We start from the raw sequence: 22,848 nt of genomic DNA, 5'->3' as shown, positions 1-22,848 counted from the left end.
CCCACATCAGAGAATGCCCTCTCCTGCCCCCTCCTTCTCTGCCAGCTTGAATGCTTTAAAACCCAGCTCCAGCCTCCTCCCCACCTCCAAGAAGCCTTCCCTGATTAGCCCAAGTCTAACGGGTTTTGTTCTCCCCCCACTTGGCAGACACAGCCTCGGGCCTCACTACACAAGTTTCCAAGTGTTTTGTCAATGTTTTCATGTTTCCAAGGTTTGCTGGATGTTCTTTTTCTAGGCCCTGCCCCTCAATTTCCCCCTAGGGGTTTTGGGGATGAGTAGAGGGGAAGTTTGCCCTGGAGTAAAACCCCTTTCTTCTTGACACCCTGCTCTCCCCCAGAGCCCACCTTCATGGTGTAAGGTCGGACCTGGGCCTTGCTAACCACCGACACCCCCAAGGATGGGCTCTTCCCTCGGCACTGCCCCAGAGTCCCATCCACAAGACTCATTAGCCGGAAAGCCATTGGGCAGCACCAAGTGACACTGCCCGTGGTTTACATTAGATAACCTCAATTCTGACTCTAGGACTCCATGTTTCTAAGATGTTTTGCTACAGCCCCCCTTAAAGGGGGAAATGAGGCTGTGGACATGAGGGAATACATCCCTTGTCCTGTCTCTTTGGATAGAGTCTCCAGGCCCCCACTGGTGGGTACTTACCTCATCATCCTTATACCAGGACAAATTCTCAGCTGTCAACACAAACCAGTACTCCTTGGAGCCTCCCTTCATGATACCAATGTTGTTGATGGTCAACCAGCCCTTCCGAATCACCTGTGGGTGTCCCAGGAGATAGAATTGGGTCAATGGGAAGGGAGGAGAAAGGGGGAATTTATTCTTTCCCTGGGGAGATTCCAGAGTAGGGGGATCTGGGGATATAAACCCAAAGGAGGGGAAAATTAATGCTCAAATGCATGCCCTGAAGCTTACTGCTCATGTGATTAAATGATTACAAGTCACTTAATCTCTTTGGGACACAGTTTGCTCATCTGCAGAAGGAGGTATCATCCAGCTGATCTACCATCTGAGATCCAACTCCAAGGCCACATTTGTAATGAAACCTTCCTTAATCCCCATAGCTGGATATTTTTTCTCCCTTCCACCGGCTCCTTCTCTGGTACAAAGATCTCAGACATGGAAGGGGCCTCAGTCACTATCTGGTCATCCCTCAGAGAACCATCATTAACAACCTCCAGTGAGAGGGAACCCACAGTCTCCAGAGTATACGGGCCAAACTTTGTACTATTAGGGATTCCGATGATGGAGGTCTTTTTAGGCTTTCTAAGCTATAAGTTCCCTGAGAGGTTCCTTGTATTTACTTGTGGAAAGCTCTCATTGCTTTGCCTATAGTCGATGGTGTTCATTCAGACAATGCTGAATCATGAAATTTAAAATATGCCCCCGAGTTGTACCATCCCACTCTTGGAGGACTGGCTAGTCTAGGGGAGGAAGCACTGTTCAAGCCATGATATCCAAGATTTTCAGAGACTGATGACCGTTAAAGGACCAATGGGTTTGAAATCATAGGCAGCATATAATAAAAAGCTTTTTAACCCTCAAGGCTGGACAGAAATGAAAAGAACTGGCCTCAGTAGGTATGAGCTCCTCATCACCGGCAGCGCTCTAGCAGAGGTGATGGCTTGGTGGAGAAGGGAGAGACAGGAGCCAGGAGCTTGGCCAGAAATTGCCCCCAATTCACCTCACCCAGGAATTTCTTTTAGCAGGAAACCCCTCATTGGTGTGGAGGTCTGGGGGAGGCAGTCAGGTAATAGATGGGAGGTGGAGAAGGAAGCCCAAGTCTTGGAACCCTAAAGGACCTGATTCCTTTCCCATATGTTCCCTTTCCCCAGTCCCAATCCACAGCCAACTCTTGTGCCCGGAGAACTGAATGCTGAGGATAGATGGTGATAAATGCTGACTTAGACATGGAAATCTTTTATCACGAGAAATCACCACTGCCCCTTGGTGTCTCATTGAGCTTGTGTACACACACAGAGACACTTCTCCCAGAATGCCCTATTTTCTCCTTCCCCATTCCACCCTGTCTCTTCCATCTTTCATCTAATATGAAAACCTAGCTATTCTTTCAAGTCCTGCCCAAATACTACCATATCCATGAAACCTTCCTAAATTTCTGCTCTCCTTCCCCATTGGTAATAAACTTTCCTTCATCAAAGTGTATAACAGCTTATTCTGAATTTTTCTTATACATGCAATATGAATTGGAACTGATAACCTGTTCTCTTTGGGGTGAGGGGGTGTTTGAGGGATAGGTTTCTAACTTTGACATCAAGCTCAGCTAGCCCTCAGTCTCTCTCTCTCTGTCTCTCTGTCTCTGTCTGTCTCTGTCTCTGTGTGTGTGTGTGTGTGTGTGTGTGTGTGTGTGTGTGTCTGTCTGTCTTGATCTCTTTGTGTTTCTCTCATCAAGTAAAGGCAATTAATGGTGGCTCTTTGGGAGTGAGACTCCTCCTTTCTGCCACTTGTCCTGGAGAAATCTCTGTTTCTTCTCAGTAATGTATTCAAGACAGTACTTTCCCATAGATAGGAAAGTCCCCAAGAGTCCCGGGCTGGTAGGAAAGCCCCCTAGGGATCCTTGGGAGAGAGCTCTCTCTGATAAACCCACTGATAAAAGGAGTTGGTTTCAGGTTCCTGAAGCCTCTTAGACCCCGACGTGTTCCCCTTGTGTCCCTCCTCACTGGTACCCCAGTGACCCCCAGAGTCCCAGGGCCACCACATGCCGAGGAATGGGGCTGAAGGATGGAGTGGCAGGCAGTGGGGTCTGTGTCTCGGGCTCTGTGGCTCCCTAGTCCGGCTTGGGACAGCCTGAGGCTGGTTTCCTGGCACGGGCCTGACACTAGTCCCTGTCCTGTACCCCTCGCAGGGTTGAACCTGCTTTCTGAGGATCCCTGAGCTTGTCTGTGCAGGTGCTCTGGAGAAGGCGCGCTCTGTGGGTGTGAGGGAGCAGTCCCATTCAGGGCCTCCCACAACATGGCAGCCCCAAACCCCTTTCCACTATTCCCCAGCTTTCCCTCCCTGGAGCCGGTCTAAGCGCACCTCTGTGCGCTCTCTCCTACCTGACCCCGCCCAGGTTTGAGAGCTAGCTCCAACTTGAGTGCCTCGGCCAAGCCTGGGGCCTGCTGACTTCTGTGGCCGCACCTCCTGCCGGTCCCTCTCGGGGGCAGTGCCCGGGGTCCCTCCTGCCTTAACCTGGTATCTATCCTGCCTTATAGTGACGTCTTGTCCCTTCAGCCCCAACAGTGTAAGTCCCAAATGCACAATGTATGCAACATGCTTTGAAAACTTTAATACCCGTTATAGCCACGATCCATTGTTCTATAAAAGGCAAGGACCCTTTTGTATATATCCTTATCAACCCTCTTAATGGCCAGGAACACGAGGCTAAACTGTGTAGAGGCTCTTCTACCATCACAACTAGAACAGAATACCCCTGGGGGGCAGGGGCCCTGGCCACACAGTAACTCCTCCTCCCCACAAACGGAGTTTTCCCATACAACAAATGCTCCCTCCCCCCAACCCCGAATAGTGACAGTCCTGATACTCACCAAAATCTCGTCCTGAAAAGAAGAAACCATAGCACCCGCCATGGAGCATCGGGGAGAGAGGAAAGACCATTACTTGAGAGCTGCCCAGTCAGAGGGCACCTTGCTGGCTGCCACCAGGCATGCTCCCAGACCCTAGAATTCTCCCCCGGGTTGGCTGGCCTTGGCAGGGGCCCTGTTAGTGCTACCCTGTGTCAAAGGAGGCCCTGGACCCCTCTGGCCCACGGTCTAGCTTCCTAGGGCTATGACTGTCCAGTTTGACTATACCTGAAAATTAGAAAGTGGGGAGCTCCTGTGGCCAAGCCTGAGAGGACGGGGCACAAGTCTGGGGCAGGGCACCCACCAGTAGGGAAACTTCTGGTCCTCAACTTCTGACGCCCTCTGCGTGTCTGAGGATTCCAGGCTCTAGGGATGGAGCCACCCAAACTAGACCCTGTCTCCTGGCTGCACGAGAAATAGGTGCCCCTTACCTGGTTCCCTGAGGCCTTTTTCTTATTCATCTGGCTGCTCCTCTGCTGGGCACTGGGAGGGAAGGAGGAGGAGCAGAACTCACCATTCACCCTCAGAAGCCCTCGTGGACCTCTTCTCTGACATTGTCATGGGCATCAGACTCAGCAAGCTGAGTGCATCTCGAATCCCAGTGAGGCTCCCCAACCCTGCCCGCTCCTCCTGCGACCCAGTGTCATCCCCTGTGGCCGAAGAAAGTGATCTCCCCAAGGTCAGGGACAGCTCCATTTCGTATTTGTACCTACAGTGTGCCCACAGTACCTAACCCAGCACCTGGTACATAACACACTGCTTGTGATTGGTGAAGGTAGTTCCAGGCCCAGGGAAAAGTGGAAGGGCCTGTGCCCTCTACAGGGGGCGGGGAGCACTCACTTAGCAAAGCCAATGAAGTCTTCGTGGTTGGTGTTCATATAGGCCAGTTCGATGTCAATGAGAAGCATGACCTGGGAGAAAGCATGCAAGTCAGAGGATGAAGGATGGAGCTGAAGATGGGCGGCTGAGAGGGAATAGAGAGAGACAGATGGCTGAGGGAAGAGAGAGAGATGGACGGCCAAGAGGGAAGAGAGAGAGATGGACGGCTGAGGGAAGAGAGAGAGAGAGATGGCTGAGGGAAGAGAGAGAGAGAGACGGCTGAGGGAAGAGAGAGAGAGACGGACGACTGAGGGAAGAGAGAGAAACAGACAGCTGAGGGAAGAGAGAGAGAGACGGACAGCTTAGAGGGAAGAGAGAGAGATGGACGGCCAAGAGGGAAGAGAGAGAGACGGACGACTGAGGGAAGAGAGAGAAACGGACAGCTGAGGGAAGAGAGAGAGAGACGGACAGCTGAGGGAAGAGAGAGAGATGGATGGCCAAGAGGGAAGAGAGAGAGATGGACGGCTGAGGGAAGAGAGAGAAACGGACAGCTGAGGGAAGAGAGAGAGAGACGGACAGCTTAGAGGGAAGAGAGAGAGATGGACGGCCAAGAGGGAAGAGAGAGAGATGGACGGCTGAGGGAAGAGAGAGAGACGGACAGCTGAGGGAAGAGAGAGAGAGACGGACAGCTTAGAGGGAAGAGAGAGAGATGGATGGCCAAGAGGGAAGAGAGAGAGACGGACGGCTGAGGGAAGAGAGAGAAACGGACAGCTGAGGGAAGAGAGAGAGAGACGGACAGCTTAGAGGGAAGAGAGAGAGATGGACGGCCAAGAGGGAAGAGAGAGAGACGGACGACTGAGGGAAGAGAGAGAAACGGACAGCTGAGGGAAGAGAGAGAGAGAGATGGACAGCTTAGAGGGAAGAGAGAGAGATGGACGGTTGAGGGAAGAGAGAGAAATGGACAGCTGAGGGAAGAGAGATGGACAGCTGAGGGAAGAGAGAGAGATGGAAACAAGAGGGGAAGAGAGAGAGGATGGTTGAGGGAAAAGAGAGAGAGAGACGGGTTGAGGGAAGAGAGAGAGAGAGGACAGCGAGGGAAAAGAGAGATGGAGGTGAGGGAAGAGAAAGACAGTTGAGGGAAGAGAGAGAGAGACGGAAGCTTAGAGGGAAAGAGAGAGATGGACGAAAGGGAAAGAGAGAGACGGACGATTGAGGGAAGAGAGATATTGAGGGAAGAGAGAGATGGGGCAAGAGGGAAGAGAGAGAGAGACGGTTGAGGAAAGAGAGAAATGGAAGTTGAGGGAAAGAGATGGACGGTTGAGGAAGAGAGAGATGGATGGGAAGAGGGGAAGAGAGAGAGACGGACGACTGAGGGAAGAGAGAGAAACGGACAGCTGAGGGAAGAGAGAGAGAGACGGACAGCTTAGAGGGAAGAGAGAGAGATGGACGGCCAAGAGGGAAGAGAGAGAGACGGACGGCTGAGGGAAGAGAGAGAAACGGACAGCTGAGGGAAGAGAGAGAGAGACGGACAGCTTAGAGGGAAGAGAGAGAGATGGACGGCCAAGAGGGAAGAGAGAGAGACGGACGACTGAGGGAAGAGAGAGAAACGGACAGCTGAGGGAAGAGAGAGAGAGACGGACAGCTTAGAGGGAAGAGAGAGAGATGGACGGTTGAGGGAAGAGAGAGAAATGGACAGCTGAGAGAAGAGAGAGAGAGAGAGATGGACAGCTTAGAGGGAAGAGAGAGAGATGGATGGCCAAGAGGGAAGAGAGAGAGATGGACAGCTGAGGGAAGAGAGAGAGATGGACGGCCAAGAGGGAAGAGAGATGGACAGCTGAGGGAAGAGAGAGAGAGAGACGGCTGAGGGAAGAGAGAGAGAGAGAGACGGCTGAGGGAAGAGAGAGAGAGATGGACAGCTTAGAGGGAAGAGAGAGAGATGGATGGAAGGTGGAACAATAGACTGATGGGAAGGAGAGAAATGGAAAGAGATGGAATAAAAACTTTGGAGGGATGGACCGGGGGAAAGACAGGGCAAGGATGAAGAACAGATGGGAAAATGGACAAGAGAGAGGTAGAAAGATACTGAAATGGGTGAAAAAGGAACAAGAATAGAAGGGAAGATTTCATACACAAGAGATTACAAGAGTGAAAAGAAGGGAGAAGAGCAGAAGCCATGGGAGGAGGAAGAGGTGCCCACCTCCACAAGGGCCTCACCTGGTCCTTGGTCTTCCCCTCTCGCTCACGGATATGGGTGGTGACAATGCGCTCCATTTCTTCTCGCAAGTGGGGGTACTGCTGGAGCTGGGAACAGGGGAGAAAGCCACGTACACAAGAGGCACATGGACAGGGAGGTCCCTGTGCCCCCAGCAGGCCTGAAGCAGAATGTCTGTCTTTGGGGAACCTCTTGCCTGTGGGGCTAGACCCCAACTCTAGGGACTCTAGGGAAGGGGCTACAGCTATATGGCTCACAGCTGGAGGAGTACAGCAGGTGTTTCCTTCAAAGGCCTTCCCCAAGGCAGGGCCGGGGTCAGCTCCTGTCCCCTCCTCCTAGAGCCTCCCCAGGATGTTTTAGGAGAGGGGAATGGAGGGGCAGTCCACAGAACCCACAGGGAGAAACACCTCAGAAACCAGTGTCTTCTGCGGTAGCCATTAAGGAAGTGGCCATCCCCGGCTGGGGAGGTCTGTGAGGCTTACCAAGCCCTCGGCACTTTAGGACCACCTACTTCCCGGGTCATCGAGGGAGAACACACAGACCAGAACTGAAGCCGAGGGTAGGATGGGATTGAGGAAGCATCGGGAAATAGAGTCAGATTGGGAACCACTCCCTGATTCCAATCAAGGACAGCCTAGGCCGTGGTATGAGAGTCAGGGCCATGGGCACAGGACAGGGTCACTGTCATTCACGGGCACAAGACGACATGCAAGAGCTGGGGGCCAGGACATGCGGAGGCGGAGAGGAAGGCCCAAAGCCTGGGGTGGGAAGAACAGGACATGCGCAAGTGGGTGCCAGCAGCATGGGCAGTCCCCCCATGGGGACACAGCTCAAGCGTCAGCCCTCTCCATGAACTCTATCCCACCTGCCTGCCTCTGCCTCCTTTCCTTCCCAGCCCCTGTTCTAAAGCCCTGAGCCTTGGAGCTCTTTCCACGGGGTAGTCAGAGGGCAGGGCCCACAGCCTCTCCTCCCAGGGGCCGACTACTCTGCCCATGAATGCCCCATTTTGCCTTGTCCTTGGGTGCCGCCTCCCTTCTCCACTAAGGAGCTACTGCGGAGAGAAAGCCGGCTCTCAGGGAACCTGGGCCCAGCAGGGAAAGGGTGTCCAGGTAAATGGGAGGGGCGGAGGGGGAGCTTCTAGGCCCCCAGCGTTCTCCGAAGGTCCCTCCTTCCCTCCGCCTCTGGGCACAGCCTCCCAAAGGAGAACAAGACTGGGACTCTGGGCCTTTGGTAGCCGGCATGCTGTACCGAGCCCTGGGGGAGGCCCTGCAGAGTGTGACCTGACCATCACTTCCCACCTGGGGCTGTCACCAGCAGGTGCAGCCCTGTGAGGCTGGATAATAGGTGGAAAGCTGAGGAGAGCAGGGCTGGCCCTGGCCTTGGTGCCCAACAGACCCCCCCTTCCCCCTGGTCCCCACTGAGCACGCCCTGCCCCTCATCGGCCCCTGCCCGCCCCGCCCCTTCCCTCCCCAGGGCCCCCCCGGGAAAACAAACCTTCCTTGGGTGCCCTGGTACCAGGGCCCTGGGGCCCTGTTTGTGAGCCAAAGGGGGCCAAGCGGGGGCCCGGAGGGGAAAAGGTGGAAAGGAGGAACAGGCGGGGTTGGGAAAAGGCCCAGAAAGACCCAGGCCCTCCCCCCCTTCCCCCAAGGTCCTGGCCCTTTTCCCCGGGAGCCTAGTCAGGCCCTTCCTTGGAGGAAAAGGGGCCTGGGGCTGAGGAAAAGTTCCAAAAACCAGGCGAGGTGAAGAAACCAAAAAGAGGGCCAACACCAACCAAATCAAGTTCCCGCCCCTTTCCCCGGTGGGAAAGCCCCTTTTCCAGGGCAATACGGGGCCCGGCCCGGGAACTCCAAAAGGCCTTGGCCGGCCCCGTTGGGTCTTCCCCCTGGCCCTTGGCCAAGCCCCACCCTGGGGGCCCGGGTGGGAAAGCCCCATAGGGAAGGGGCGCCTGGATCGCCCCGGCCCCGACCAGGTTTCCTTTTTCTTGCCCGCCCCTTCCCGTTCGGGCTCCCCCTGGCCCTGGTCTCCAAGCCCCACCCTACCAAGGGTAGGGAATGAGGGCAAAAGGGGGAGGAAGAGGAAAAGGTCCCTGGGGCCCCCAGGGCCCGCCCCCCTGCCCTGGCCCTTTCCCCTGGGCCCCCTGGCAAAGGTCTCCCCCCAAGCCCATTAAATGGGGAAAGGCCAGGGTGAGGGGGCAAAAGAGGGGAGGGCCCAAAGGAGTGGGGCCCTTTGGGCAGCCCCAGGCCCCCCTGGGTTTCGGGAAGGCCGGGCCCCGGGGCCCAGGGCGGGAGGGGGGTGGGGACAGGGGGGGCACCCTGGGGCCCCCCCGGGAGAGGGCAAGGGGACCCCCCTGGGGGCGGGAAAGGGTGGGGGGAGGCCCAATGGGGGCCGCCCACACCTGGGGCCCCTTTCCCTGTTGGGGGCCGTGAGCCCACCAAAGCCAATTTGAGGGGCCCCCCCGGCCGCCCATCTTAAAACAAGACAGGTGTGAAGAGCCCCGTCCTGCACCCGGGGAGGAGCCCAGCCAGCAGGCCCAGGAGGGAGAGAAAGAGAGACAGAACCAAAGCAGGGAGGCCGGGAGGAGAGGGGACAGGGAGCCACAGGGGATGAGAGAGAGACACAGACACAGAGAGGGGAAAGAGAGAGAGACACAAAGCAAAGGTAAGAAACGAGACTCGTCCTTCCCACCCCCCCCCCGGTGCTGCCAAGTACCAGGGGGCTCGGGGGGCGCCGTGGCGGGCGGCACCACTCAGGGCCACATAGGCCTCCTTGGGCTTGGGACCTTACCGGAGCTTCTAGCCTCTCTTCGTCCTCAGGCCCCAGCCCTCTCCCCGCTGCCCCCGCCCCCAGCTCCTCTCGCCTTGCCCAGGTTTCACACGGACCTCCCAACCGGCCCAACCTGAGGTTTCTTCTCTCCTGTCTGGAGCTGCTGTGGGGCCTTTCCTCCCCATTCTCCCCATGGGATATTCCCAGTCTCCCTATGAGCCTTAGGGTCCTCAGCTCAGGAAAGAACCAGAAAGAGATGGAGGAGGAGAAAGAGCAGGGAAGGGAAAGAGAACAAGAGTGAAAGGAGAGGAGAGAAGCGAAGGACCACAAGGCAGGGGCCTGGAAGGTGGTCGGGGGTAAGAAGGAAGGACAATGGGGGCCGGGGCTACTTGGCAGTCCCCAGACTCTGCTCCTTCCAAGGGGCGCTCGTCCTGGAACCTCCAGCCTCTCCTAACGCTGCATCCCCTCTAGACCTGCTTCTCTACTGAAAAGCTCCTTGAAGGGGAGTCTGTCCCACTCTAGCTGGAGTTAGGGCCCCTCCGGGCCTCAGCCCCAGGGCCTGCCGTCCTGCCTCAGAGGCTCCCAGAGGAGCTTCAGCTGCCCCGACACCCCGAGCACCGAAGAAAGGCCAGGGGCGGGCAGCTCTGAATGCTAGCCGCCAGCCTCAGCCCACTGCCGGACAAGCTGCTCGGTCCCTGCCACAGAATGAAGGACCTTAGCCCTCCGGGGTCCCTGTAAGGGGCACCAGTCCCTGACCCTTTGCAATACCCAACAGAGCCCTAGCTGGGCAGACCAAGGCCTGTCTCTGCTCTCCCGCCCATCCTGCTGCCCCCACACCCCAGAGGGGCCTGAACATGCTACCAAGAAGGGTGAGGGGGGTGTGGGGTGGGGGGCATCTGGCTGCAGTGCAGGATGAAGGGGGCACAGGCGGGTGGGAGGAGGCTGGCACCATGCTCGGCCTGGTTACCTTCTTGGTGCACTGTCTAACGGTATTGATTAACTCCGAAATGACCATGTCCACACATTTCAGACAGGGCTCTCGGATCTTCTTCACCTGCTTTTTCACGATGGTTTCAAAAGCCATATCAGGGGTGAACAGCCCCGTTCTAAAAGCCCAGGGGCAGATAGGGCAGGGAGAAGGGGACAGCATTACAAAGAAGGTCCCACGAGAGGGGAAAGGGCTAACTTCCCCCCACTGCACATGTTACCTCAGAAGAACCCTGCCGCCATTTTGGACATGGGGGTAACTTTTAAACTCCCTTCCTGCTCTAACATCCTGTGACCCAAACTCCCTTCCAATCTGACATCCTGCGTCCCAAATTATTCCCTTCCAGTCTGACATCCTGTGTCCCAAACTCCCTTCCTGCTCTAACATCCTGTGACCCAAACTCCCTTCCAATCTGACATCCTGTGTCCCAAATTATTCCCTTCCAGTCTGACATCCTGTATCCCAAACTCCCTTCCTGCTCTAACATCCTGTGTCCCAAACTCTTCCAATCTGACATCCTGTGTCCCAAATTATTCCCTTCCAGTCTGACATCCTGTGTCCCAAACTTCCTTCCTGCTCTAACATCCTGTGACCCAAACTCCCTTCCAGTCTGACATCCTGTGTCCCAAACTCCCTTCCAGTCTGACATCCTGTGTCCCAAACTCCCTTCCTGCTCTAACATCCTGTGACCCAAACTCCCTTCCAGTCTGACATCCTGTGTCCCAAACTCCCTTCCAGTCTGACATCCTGTGTCCCAAACTCCCTTCCTGCTCTAACATCCTGTGACCCAAACTCCCTTCCAATCTGACATCCTGTGTCCCAAATTATTCCCTTCCAGTCTGACATCCTGTATCCCAAACTCCCTTCCTGCTCTAACATCCTGTGACCCAAACTCCCTTCCAGTCTGACATCCTGTGTCCCAAACTCCCTTCCAGTCTGACATCCTGTGTCCCAAACTCCCTTCCAGTCTGACATCCTGTGACCCCAAACTCCCTTCCTGCTCTAACATCCTGTGACCCAAACTCCCTTCCACTCTGACATCCTGTGTCCCAAACCCCTTCCAGTCTGACATCCTGTGACCCCAAACTCCCTTCCTGCTCTAACATCCTGTGACCCAAACTCCCTTCCAGTCTGACATCCTGTGTCCCAAACTTCCTTCCTGCTCTAACATCCTGTGTCCCAAACTCCCTTCCTGCTCTAACATCCTGTGACCCACACTCCCTTCTAGTCTGACATCCTGTGTCCCAAACTTCCTTCCTGCTCTAACATCCTGTGTCCCAAACTCCCTTCCTGCTCTAACATCCTGTGTCCCAAACTCCCTTCCAGTCTGACATCCTGTGTCCCAAACTTCCTTCCTGCTCTAACATCCTGTGACCCAAACTCCCTTCCAGTCTGACATCCTGTGTCCCAAACTCCCTTCCTGCTTTAACATCCGACCCAAACTCCCTTCCAATTCGACATCCTGTGTCCCAAACTCCCTTCCAGTCTGACATCCTGTGTCCCAAACTCCCTTCCTGCTCTAACATCCTGTGACCCAAACTCCCTTCCAATCTGACATCCTGTGTCCCAAATTCCCTTCCAGTCTGACATCCTGTGTCCCAAACTCCCTTCCTGCTCTAACATCCTGTCCCAAACTCCCTTCCAGATCTGACATCCTGTGTCCCAAACTCCCTTCCTGCTCTAACATCCTGTGTCCCAAACTCCCTTCCTGCTCTAACATCCGGACCCAACCCCTTCATCTGACATCCTGTGTCCCAAACTCCCTTCCTGTAACATCCTGACCCAAACTCCCTTCTCTGACATCCTGTGTCCCAAATATCTTCCAGTCTGACATCCTGTGTCCCCAAACTCCCTTCCTGCTCTAACATCCTGTGACCCAAACTCCCTTCCAATCTGACATCCTGTGTCCCAAATTCCCTTCCAGTCTGACATCCTGTGACCCCAAACTCCCTTCCTGCTCTAACATCCTGTGACCCAAACTCCCTTCCAGTCTGACATCCTGTGTCCCAAACTTCCTTCCTGCTCTAACATCCTGTGTCCCAAACTCCCTTCCTGCTCTAACATCCTGTGACCCACACTCCCTTCTAGTCTGACATCCTGTGTCCCAAACTTCCTTCCTGCTCTAACATCCTGTGTCCCAAACTCCCTTCCTGCTCTAACATCCTGTGTCCCAAACTCCCTTCTAGTCTGACATCCTGTGTCCCAAATTCCCTTCCAGTCTGACATCCTGTGTCCCAAACTCCCTTCCTGCTCTAACATCCTATGTCCAAAACTCCCTTCCTGCTCCAACATCCTGTGTCCCAAACTCCCTCCTGCTCTAACATCCTGTGACCCAAACTCCCTTCTTGTTCTAACATCCTATGTCCCAAACTCCCTCCTGCTGTAACATCCTGTGTCCCAAACTCCCTCCTGCTGTAACATTCTGCATCCCAAACTCCGTCCTAGCTATGACATCCTCTGTCCTGAGCTCCTTTCCAGCTCTGACATTCTGTCTCCCAAGCTCCCTTTCAGCTGACATTCTCTGTCCCAGAGTCTGAAATCTGACATTCTGATTCTGTGACTGCTCCTTCCTTATGCATTGCTGTTAAGGTCACATAAATAGTTATTTTTCCATGCTGAATAGTCCAACTTGACTTAGGAATTAGGTACTTCAGGAGAGAAGGAAACTTAGGAGAAAAACTGGAAGTTTTGAAAAAAATTTATAAAAAGAGAAAAAAATTAAAAACAACAGCTAGTTTGGTACACTGAATAGAGCACCAGCACTTGAGTCGGGAGGACTAGAGTTTAAATTTGACTTCAGACACTTATTAGCTGTGTGAACCCAGACAAGTCACTTAGCCCTGATTGCCTTAAAATAAAAAAATAAAAAATTGGGTTCTTGCTCTGCTGCTGTCTTGTTGATTGATATGAAGACATAATTGTAATAGAAAATAGTTCAGGGCAGGGTTCAAAAGACTTAAGTTTTGAATTTTGTTTAATCCTAGATAAAAGTTGCTTGATTTTTTAAAATCCTCCCTGTCCATATCTAGAAAGTACAAGAGTCTCCCTTATACCATCTTTATCGTATAAACCTTAAATTGTATATCAATGTCAGTTTCTTAAGCCCCCTCTTGGGTCCTCATTTCCTCATCCATCAGATGAGTAGTTTGGGTTTGGACCAGAACTCATCCTAATATCATTTCTATGAGGGCATTTCTCAGTCTTAAGAAGTAGATTCAACATTATGCTGAGTATATATAAATATTGGCTCCTAAAGGAATCTAATCTTTAAGAAAAACAAAATTGTGCCCTTTTCTCTGACTCCTAGCCAAACAAAGAAATGGCTAGTTAAACTACCAGCTTGGGGATGGGGCTGGGTCTTGCAAAATGTAAACCTGACACACTTTTAAGTTTAATATGCATTATTAACATCTTGACTAAACAATCAGCAAAACAGATCAAGTCCTTATTTGCAGCTTTTGCTAATTTGAAGTATAAATGCTCACACTGAAAATTTTAACAATCAGATCTTAGAAGCAGGTACTCAATACAGGGCCTGAGCCTGGAGGCTTGGGGGAAAACTCTGAGCCCTGGAAGTGAAAATGAGCAGATTAGGCTGAAGGACAGAACTTGGGTCCTGGAGGGGAGGGGGAGAATCAGCACTTTCCCCAGGAGAGTAGCTGCAGTGACTCTGCTTTCCCCTGCTCCCTAATGACCTCAAGAATGACTGGGGCATCCTGAGCTCCACCCTGACCCCTGAATAGGGCTTCTCTAACATTATCAGGTGGGTGGTCCTGGGGGGGAGGAAGAAGCAGAGCTTCCCCATCTCCAGCAGACTTGGGGCTCTTGATCCAGGGGCAGATGCCCGATTTGATTCTGCCAGAGTCCGAATGAAATTCCTTCCAAGACCTATCCCAGTGGGCTTGGGAAGCCAGCATTACTTGCAAAGAGATACGAAGAGGAGCTAAAAAAACAGCCTGAGCTTCTAGAAACTCCCCAGTAGCCCCACATCCTGGATCTGGGGAGGGGGGGTCGGGTCCTGCCCAATTCATCTGACTACTAGTAGGTTGTATATCCTACACTCACTCCTCCATAGAACTTTTCCTTTCTCTTACCGGTTGAGAGGAAGGTGCTGGGAAGGGAACAGGATGGGACAGGGAGGGGAGAAGAAAAGTTAATGTAGAGGGGTGAAAGATGAATTCATATTCTTCTTCCACCCTTGACATCTCCCATCTCATTTCCTCAAGGTTGGGTCTGAGGAGAATTGGAAAAGAAGGAGCATAATATGGTAGAAAACACTGGACTAGAAGGTGTGCTCTTGATTCTGCTGCTATCTGGCTATGTGAACTTGAGTGATTGACTTCCTATTCTGGGCCAAAGTTTCCCCATCTATGAAATGAGGCATTTATTTTATAAGTTTCTTTTGATTCAGATGTTCTATGTTCTAAGGGCTACTGAAAAATCCAGAAAGTTCTAGGATTTTGGTTTTATTAAGTTATGTAAGTAGAGCCCCATAGGAAGAACTAAGTCACTGCAAAGGGATTTCTAACTCCCAATGTAGCAGGAACAAAAAAGGGATGAAGGTTTGGGGTCTATTTTCCATCCCAATTTCCTACTTGCCCAAGTGAACTCCCTAAATTCAAAATGATCCTGGGTGCCTGGAACCTCCCTCCATGAGCATCTTCCCAGCAGTCAGTCAAGGGAAACAATATCCCCCAAATCCCCAAGACCCTCAGGTGCCCACCCCTCTCCCTCTACGTGCCTGATGCCATGAATGTTCTTGATAGCATAGCTGATCTCCCGCCTCAGCTCCTTTTCATCAAACTCCATCTGTACAAAGATATAAACAGACTGTCAGAAGGTTTCTTAGACCCCCAAATCCCAGGTAAGAAATAGAGACCCTTTACCTGGCCATGGGACATAATCCTGGCCACCAGGATGACCAACCCATTGGCAACCTGAATATCCCAGGACCTTAGGACTTAAATTCTAGCTACAACTACTTGTCCTGGTGAGATATCTCCCAGAGACTCCTTACTAATGAGGACCAAAGAAACTTAAGACTTAGAGATCACCTAGTATAAATCATTGCTTTTAAAGATGAAAAAGTTTTACAGATAAAAAAATAAAGAATTTGCTCAATATACCCAAAGAGAGTACTCTCAGAAGCAGGATACTCCTAGGCCCTTTGAAGCAGCTACACAATCCTGTCCCTGGGTCAGGAATGCCCTCTTCTTTCTCTCCTAAATCTCCAAAATCCTATTAAGTCCCTTAAGTGCCCAGGCCTGGAGTCAGGAAGACTCATCTTCCAGAATTCACACCTGACTTCAAACACTAGCTGTGTGACCCTGGGCAAGTCACTTCACCCTGTTTGCCTCAGTTTCCTCATCTGGATAAGCTGGGGAAGGAAATGGCAAAACACCACAGTAGCTTTGTGACAAGAAATGGGGTCATGAAGAGTCAGATATGACTGAAAAACACCTAAACAGCAACATTGGTCCCTTAAGACTGGGTTCAAGTCCTCTTCCTCTCATTCCTTTGCCATTTATTACATACAGTTTATGGGCTTAGTTGCCATTTCATATGTGTGTGAGGTTTTCCCCCTTAACAACACCATTAAAATAACTCTTATTCCCAAGAAGAGCATCTAACACAGTCCTTTGCAGAACAGGGACTGAGCACTAGCGAGCTGGTAAAGTTTACTAGAGGAAGCACTGGATTAAAATTTAGGAGGCTTAGGTTCTGAGTTCCAGCTCTGCCCTCTGTAAGACCTTTCTCACTTTCCTTTCTGTCTCCAGGCCTGAATTTTCCCAGGGGGAAATCAAGAACTTTAGACTCGATGAACTCCTAAGTCTCTTCCAGTTCTAACATTTGATAGGCTTTTCCTAAGGTTTCTTCCCAGCTCTGAAGTGCCAGGTGAAGCTGGGTCGAGGGCAAAGAGAGACAGCATCCTCACTAGAGATGAACTTACTTTGACCAACTCAAAGGGGAAACGCTCATGGAAGATGCGGTTGATTCGGGCCCCTCCAGACAGCTCATAGGTGTCGATCTGATCTCCCGAACCTTCAATCCGTTTCTCAAAGTCCACAGCAAACTGCTGGACCATCCTGGAAGGAGGAAATGGGGTAGTATATGATGCTGCAGAAAATACTGTAGATGGGTGAGCATCAGACCAGACTACAGTGGATGGTGGAAGAATGGGGACATCAGATGAAGCTAGGGGGTCTGTCAGTAAGACAGAAAGGGGAGACTGAGTCTGGGATGGAAGAAAAGAAACTAAGGATGCAAGGGAGTCACGGTGGGGCTATTTACTGTAATAGAGCCTTGGTCTTGCGGGAGGGATCATCAGGACGAAAGTTCTTATACTCCTCCACCTCCTTCTCAATAGACAGCAGCTGGCTCTGCAACTTGTTCCGAAGGCCAGGCAGTGTGTCCCGGATATGGTTGGTCAGTTGCTATTCAGAGAGAAAAGTGTTAAAGTAAGTTAAAGTCAGTGAGTCAATAAGCATTTATTAAGCACTGGGTTATAAACTGTGGATACAAAGGGTCCCTCTGCTAAAGGAGCTCACCTTTAATGGAGGGTAAATAATTTAGATACATACAAGATATAGAGGTATAGAGATATGTAATCACACACAGAGATAAAATCTTGGGGCAATGGAGGAAACAGAAAAACGGAAAAGCATCCAAACGAATTTGAGACTTGGATCTGAATGCTGAAGGAAGCCAGGAAAGCTAAGAAGAGGCAGGGAGGAAGGAGAAGAATGCTTCAGACACTGAAGACAGTCATGCCTTTGCTTCCCCTGTAGCGCCATGGGAGATGGGGTATCACGTGTGAACAACCAAGTGGGTCAGTGTAATTGGATTAGAGATTTCATAGTTGGGAGAAGACATTAGGAAGCCCAGGCAGCTAGGTGGTAGGGATGGAGTAGATGGAGAACCAGCCTCGGATGCTTCTGTGTTATGTGCCTCTGAGCAAGTCACTTAACCCCAATTGCCTTGGAAAAAAAGCACAACAACCAAAAAAGAAAGTAGGAAGGAGGGACAGCAATGGATTGCACATCTCTCTGAAGTCAGGATGAGGAGGACCTGAGTTCAAATCCTACCCCGGAAATTTGCTAGGTATATGACTTTGGGTAAGTCACTTAACCCTTTAAGAAATAAAGGAGCAGTTAGATGGCACAGTGGATAGAGCTCCATATCTTGGAGTCATGAGGTCCTGAGTTCAAATGCAGCTTCAAACATTTCCTACTCCTTATTTGGGTGACCTTGAGCAAGTTACTTAATCCCAATTATCTTGCCAAAAAAAAAAAAAAAGAAAAGAAAGAATAGTAGGAAGGTGCCAACTTGTGAAAAGTTTGTGTACCAAACACAAACTTGACTCCTTCTAGGGAGCCATTAGCGTTTACTGAGCAGGGGGTCAGAATTGTCAAAGCTGTGCTTTAAGAAAATGACTTTGGTAACTGAATGGAGGAAGGACGAGGGTGAGAAATTCAAGATAATGAGACTTCTCTGAAAATGATGGTAATGAGAAATGGAGAAGAAAGAACAGGAATATTCAGGATATGTGAAGGTAAAAATTTTGCAACAGATTGGATATGTTGGTGAATACAAATGAGGAAGAATTGAGGATGAAATTAAGATTTCAAGCCAGGGTGACAAGGAGGATGGTGTTACCCTTGACAGTGAGGGGAATGTTGAGACTGGTGAGACAAGTTCTGTTTTAGATGTGTTGAGTTTGAGATAATGTAATTCAAGATGTCCAAAACATAGTTGAGAGGGAGGATTGGAGTTCAGCAGAAAGGCCTGGAAATAACTGCATAGAGATGATATTTGAATCCATCGAATCAAAGAACATTATCCCACAAAACAGTTTAGAAGAAAACGAGAGGAGATTCAGGACAGAGCTTCGGGAGATACCTATAGTCATGTAGACGAAGAGCCAGAAAAGCAGACTGAGAAAGCAATTAGAGGAAACTTAGAAGGAAAGACAGGAGAGAACAGTGTCGAAAAAACCTAGAAGAGACAAAGTATTACAGAGAAGAGGATCATCAACAGTTTCAAGGGCTGCAGAGAGTTCAAGAAAACTAAGGATTGAGAAAAGGCAACTAGATTGGGTGGTTAATTAGAATGGACAATTAAAAGTACTTTGGGAACTGAAAGAAGCAGGTTTTGTTGAAGAATGAGATTGGAAGATAGAACGTACAAGGTTTAGAAGAGAATTGGAGGAAGAGCTCAATTTAACTCTTTTTTTTTTAAAGACACTGATCCCAAGGATTTTCTTATTCAAAAGAAAAGATAAAATATAAATATTAGCAACTATAGTATCAATAATAATAGTTCATACCTATATTGTATTTTATATTTATGTATCTCTTTGTCTTTGGCATTTATTTAGCATTTTTTCCTAGTAAAATTATTTGTTTTTAATAACATTATTTTATGAATCGTTTTGCAAGAGAAAAATCAGAGCAAAAGGGGAAAATCATGGAAGAGATTTTTAAAAACAGAAAAAAAGAAGTCAACATGTATTGATTTGTATTCAGTCTCTTTAGTTCCTTTTTTGAATATAGATAACATTTTCTGTTCAAAATCTATTGGGATTGCTTTGAATCACTGAATCACTTAGAAGAAACAAATCCTTCATAGTTGATCATGATACATTCTTGCTGTTATTGTGTACAATGTATTCCTGGTTCTACTTGTTTCACTCAGCAAAAGTTCATGTAAATCTTTCCAGGCCTTTCTAAAATCAGTTTGTTCATCATTTTTTATAGAACAATATTTCATTATCTGAACAATCAAATTTGTTCAGCCATTCCCCACTTCATGGGCATCTACTCATTTTCCAATTCTTTGCTACCACAAAAAGGGCTGCTACAGACATTTTTGCACATGTGAGTCCTTTCTCCTTTAAGATTTCCTTCGGATACAGACTCAGTAATGGCACTGCTGGGACAAAGGGTATGCACAGTTCTATAGCTCTTTGGGTCTGGTTCAGATTGCCCTCCAGAATGATTGGATCATTTCATAGTTCCACCAACAATGTATTAGTGTCCCAGTTTTCCCACATTCCCTCCAACATTCATCATTATCTTTTCCTGTTATCTTAGCCAATCTAAGAGGTGTGAGGGACTACCTCAGAGTTGTTTTAATTTGCATTTCTCTAATCAAGAATGATTTAGAACATTTTTTCATAAAACTATAAATGGCTTTAATTTCATCATCTGAAAGTTGTCTGTTCATATCCTTTGACCATTGACCAACTGGGAAATGACTTGTATTCTTATTAATTTGACACAATTCTTTATATATTTTAGAAATGAGATCTTTATCAGAAACATTAGATGTAAAGATTTTTTCCCAGCTTTTTCCCTTTTAACCTTGTTTCTGTTGCTTTTGTTAATGCAAAACCTTTTTAATTTAATGTAACCAGTTATCCATTTTGCCTTTCATAATGTTTTCTAGTTCTTCTTTGGTCATAAATTCTTTCCTTCTCCAAAGATCTGATAGGCAAATTATCCCTTGCTCTCCTAATTTGTTTATAGCATCATTCTTTATGCCCAAATTGTGTACCCATTTTAACCTTATTTTGATATGGGATATGAAATGTAAGTCTATGGCGACTTTCTGAATATCATTTTTCCAGTTTTCGCAGCAATTTTTGTCAAATAGTGAGTTCTTATTCCAGAAGATTGAGTTTGGGGGTTTATCTAGACTATAGGTCTTGATTATTGGGTCATGTGTATCTAATCTATTCCATCACTTAATTTCTTAGCCAGTACCAAATGGTTTTGATGACTGCTACTTTATAATATATATAGTTTTAGGTTTGGTACTGCTAAGTCACCATCCTTTGTATTTTTTTTTTTCATTAATTATATTCTTGACCTTTTGTTCTCCCAAATGAATTTTGTTATTATTTTTTCTTAAACTAGAAAAATATTAATTGCTCATGGGTAAACTGAGCTAACATAAGGAAAATGACAACATGACCCAAATCAATTCACTTATTCAGTGCTATATTAATCAAATTGTCAAAGGATTACTGTATAAAAATAAAATAAAAAAATTCATCTACAGTTACAAAAGGTCAAGAATCTCAAAAGAAACAATGAGAAATGGTGGGAAAGCCTAGCAGCATCAGATCTTAAATCATATGTCAAAGTAGCAATCATTAAAATTATTTAGTTCTGGTTAAAAAATAGAGAAGTCATTCGGTGGAACAGATTAAGTACACCACATACAGAAGCAAAAGAATTCAGTGGCCTACTGCTTAATAATCCTAGAGACCCCAGTGATAGAGGTAAGGACTTACTATTTAATAAAAGAAAAAAAAACTGGAGAAAGCTGGACAGTTTGGCAAAATTTGTTGGCAAAAATTAAATTTAGACTAATACTTCACACTACATATCATGATAAACTACATATGATTGTATGACCTAGATATTTTTTTTTAAAAACACCACACTTTTTGGATCTGAATAGAAAAAGTATGCCTAACCAAATAAAAGATAAAGAATTTAAAAATGGATAACTTTAATGATATAAAATTTAAAAGTTCACAAAAAATCAGATGCTACTAAGCTACAAAGGAAAATAATTAACTGCTGGTGGGAGGGGGGAAATCTCTGTCGTGTTTCTCTGATAAAAGGTCTCTTTCTAAGATATATAAGGAACTGATTCAAATTTATATATTTATATGATTAGGAGAAGCTAGATGGCGAAGTGGATAGAGCAGTAGCCCTAGAATCAGGAGGACTTGAGTTCAAATCTACCTTCAGTCACTTACCAGTTACTGGTTGTATGACCTTGGGCAAGTTACTTAACCCCAATTGTCTCTCAAAAAAAAAAAAAAAAAGAAAAAGAAGAAGCAAATTTCTATGAATAAGAGCCATCCTCCAACTGATAGTCAATGTATATGGACAGGTAGTTGTCAAAGGAATATGTCCAATATATCTATAATCATATTTTTAAAACTACTCCAAATGGCTAATAATTAATGAAAGGCAAATTAAAGCAACATTGAGGTTCTAGCTCATACTCATCAGATTAGGAAAGTTGAAAAACTGGAAATGACAAATGTAGAAGACAAAAGACAAGTCCATGTAAGTACTGTTGTAGGTGCATGTGAATTGGTCCCCTTTTCTGGAGAACAATTTGGAAGCATGCCTCAAAAGTTACTAAATTGCGCATAATTTTTTGACCTGACAATACTCAACCTATATCCCAAAGAAAACAAGAAAAGAAGAAAAAGACCTATATGTATAAAAGTATTTATAATAGCTCTTTTTTGTTGTTGTTGTGGCAAAGAATTAGAAACTAAGGCAGTGCTCATCAATTTGGGAGTGGCTAAGCAAATTATAGCATCTGCAATGAAATACTATTGTGCTGAAAAAAATTAAGGGGACAATTTCAGAGAAACCTGGAAAAACTTGTATAAATTGATGCAGAATGAAATGAACATTAATTTATACATAACTACAACATTATAAATTGAAATTTAAAAGACTTAAAAAGTCTGAACAATATAATAATCCATCCTGATCCAAAGGACTTATAAAAAAGAATGCTATATCTGACAGAGAAATGATAGACTAAACATGCTTACTTTGCATGTTCCATTTGCATTTCCATAATTTTCATAATCCAAATAGAAATTAATGTCTTCATAAAATATATTTATAGAAACATTTGGGGATATAACCAATATGGGAACTTGTTCTGTTTGTTTATATATATTTGTCAAATAATAATGAGCTAACATTTATATAGCACCTTTCCCAGGGTCCTTGCTCTTAGGGCTCCCCAACATAACTATGTTACAGACTATCTCCTGAAATCTATAGAAAAGGAATCCTTTGTTGATTTTAAGAAATTAGGAAACCCTGGAAACTCATCCTGTAGATCCTCAACTACAAAATTATCCCAGCTCTACTCAAGACAGAAGATGGGCTTTAGGGCAACCAGTGTTCTTAATTTGGCTCCATAATGCTCTTCCAGTGCCTGTTCTTACTACTTAACAGGGAATAATCTATGATAATTTTTCATATGAAAAAATATTGAAATGGACAAGACTGTTTATACTTTTCTTTAATATAATAAATCTCACTTATTTCTTTTGTAGACCCAGGGACCCATCCATTAGCGTTTGCATACACCTTGATCTCATGTTCCTTAGTGGAATTAAAGGGCAGGTAGGAGGAGGAATGAAACAGAGAAACTTCATAATTAAAAAGAAGAGAGTGATAGGGACTCAGGAGCACTAACTCCCAAGAAAAAGGCGAGAAATCTAACTTCTAGATAAAATGGTTCCCACACACCCAATCCACTAGAAACATGAAAACAGCATCAGGCTGAATAATGTTCAAGAAATTCTTTTATTATTTTTATGTTTATTTATTTATTTATCTATATTTAGTATGTAATTGCTAGATTTAGGATGTAGATGTAATTCTAAAGAACTGCACAAAAGGTTAGCCAGAAGCCCAACG

At 47.6% G+C, this 22,848-nt stretch overlaps 1 protein-coding gene across 11 annotated transcripts in view; it reads right to left on the bottom strand.

Annotated features, from left to right (window-relative positions):
• The window catches only part of DNM1 (dynamin 1), a 64,857-nt gene that overhangs the window by 17,218 nt on the left and 24,791 nt on the right, over nucleotides 1-22,848 (bottom strand). For 9 of the 11 annotated variants that reach the window (XR_004232312.1, XR_004232311.1, XR_004232314.1 and 6 more), the window contains exons 7-15: nucleotides 16,667-16,809; nucleotides 16,326-16,461; nucleotides 15,117-15,184; nucleotides 10,355-10,493; nucleotides 6,627-6,713; nucleotides 4,434-4,504; nucleotides 4,025-4,076; nucleotides 3,558-3,569; nucleotides 655-768 (exon numbers count right to left, since the gene is read on the bottom strand). Coding sequence is in view for 7 of the 11 variants with exons in the window: in XM_031954727.1 (XP_031810587.1) it covers nucleotides 655-768; nucleotides 3,558-3,569; nucleotides 4,025-4,076; nucleotides 4,434-4,504; nucleotides 6,627-6,713; nucleotides 10,355-10,493; nucleotides 15,117-15,184; nucleotides 16,326-16,461; nucleotides 16,667-16,809 (822 nt within the window). In the remaining 4 variants the exon portion in view is untranslated. The remainder of the gene's footprint in view (nucleotides 1-654; nucleotides 769-3,557; nucleotides 3,570-4,024; nucleotides 4,077-4,433; nucleotides 4,505-6,626; nucleotides 6,714-10,354; nucleotides 10,494-15,116; nucleotides 15,185-16,325; nucleotides 16,462-16,666; nucleotides 16,810-22,848) is intronic. The other 2 variants (XM_031954730.1, XM_031954733.1) reach the window with 1 other exon arrangement.

The sequence above is a fragment of the Sarcophilus harrisii genome, chromosome 2 (assembly GCF_902635505.1).
Source record: "Sarcophilus harrisii chromosome 2, mSarHar1.11, whole genome shotgun sequence".
In the NCBI taxonomy this organism is placed as follows: Eukaryota; Metazoa; Chordata; class Mammalia; order Dasyuromorphia; family Dasyuridae; genus Sarcophilus; species Sarcophilus harrisii.
Note: the sequence above shows the minus strand (reverse complement) of the source record. Positions and strands in the feature narration are given on the sequence as shown.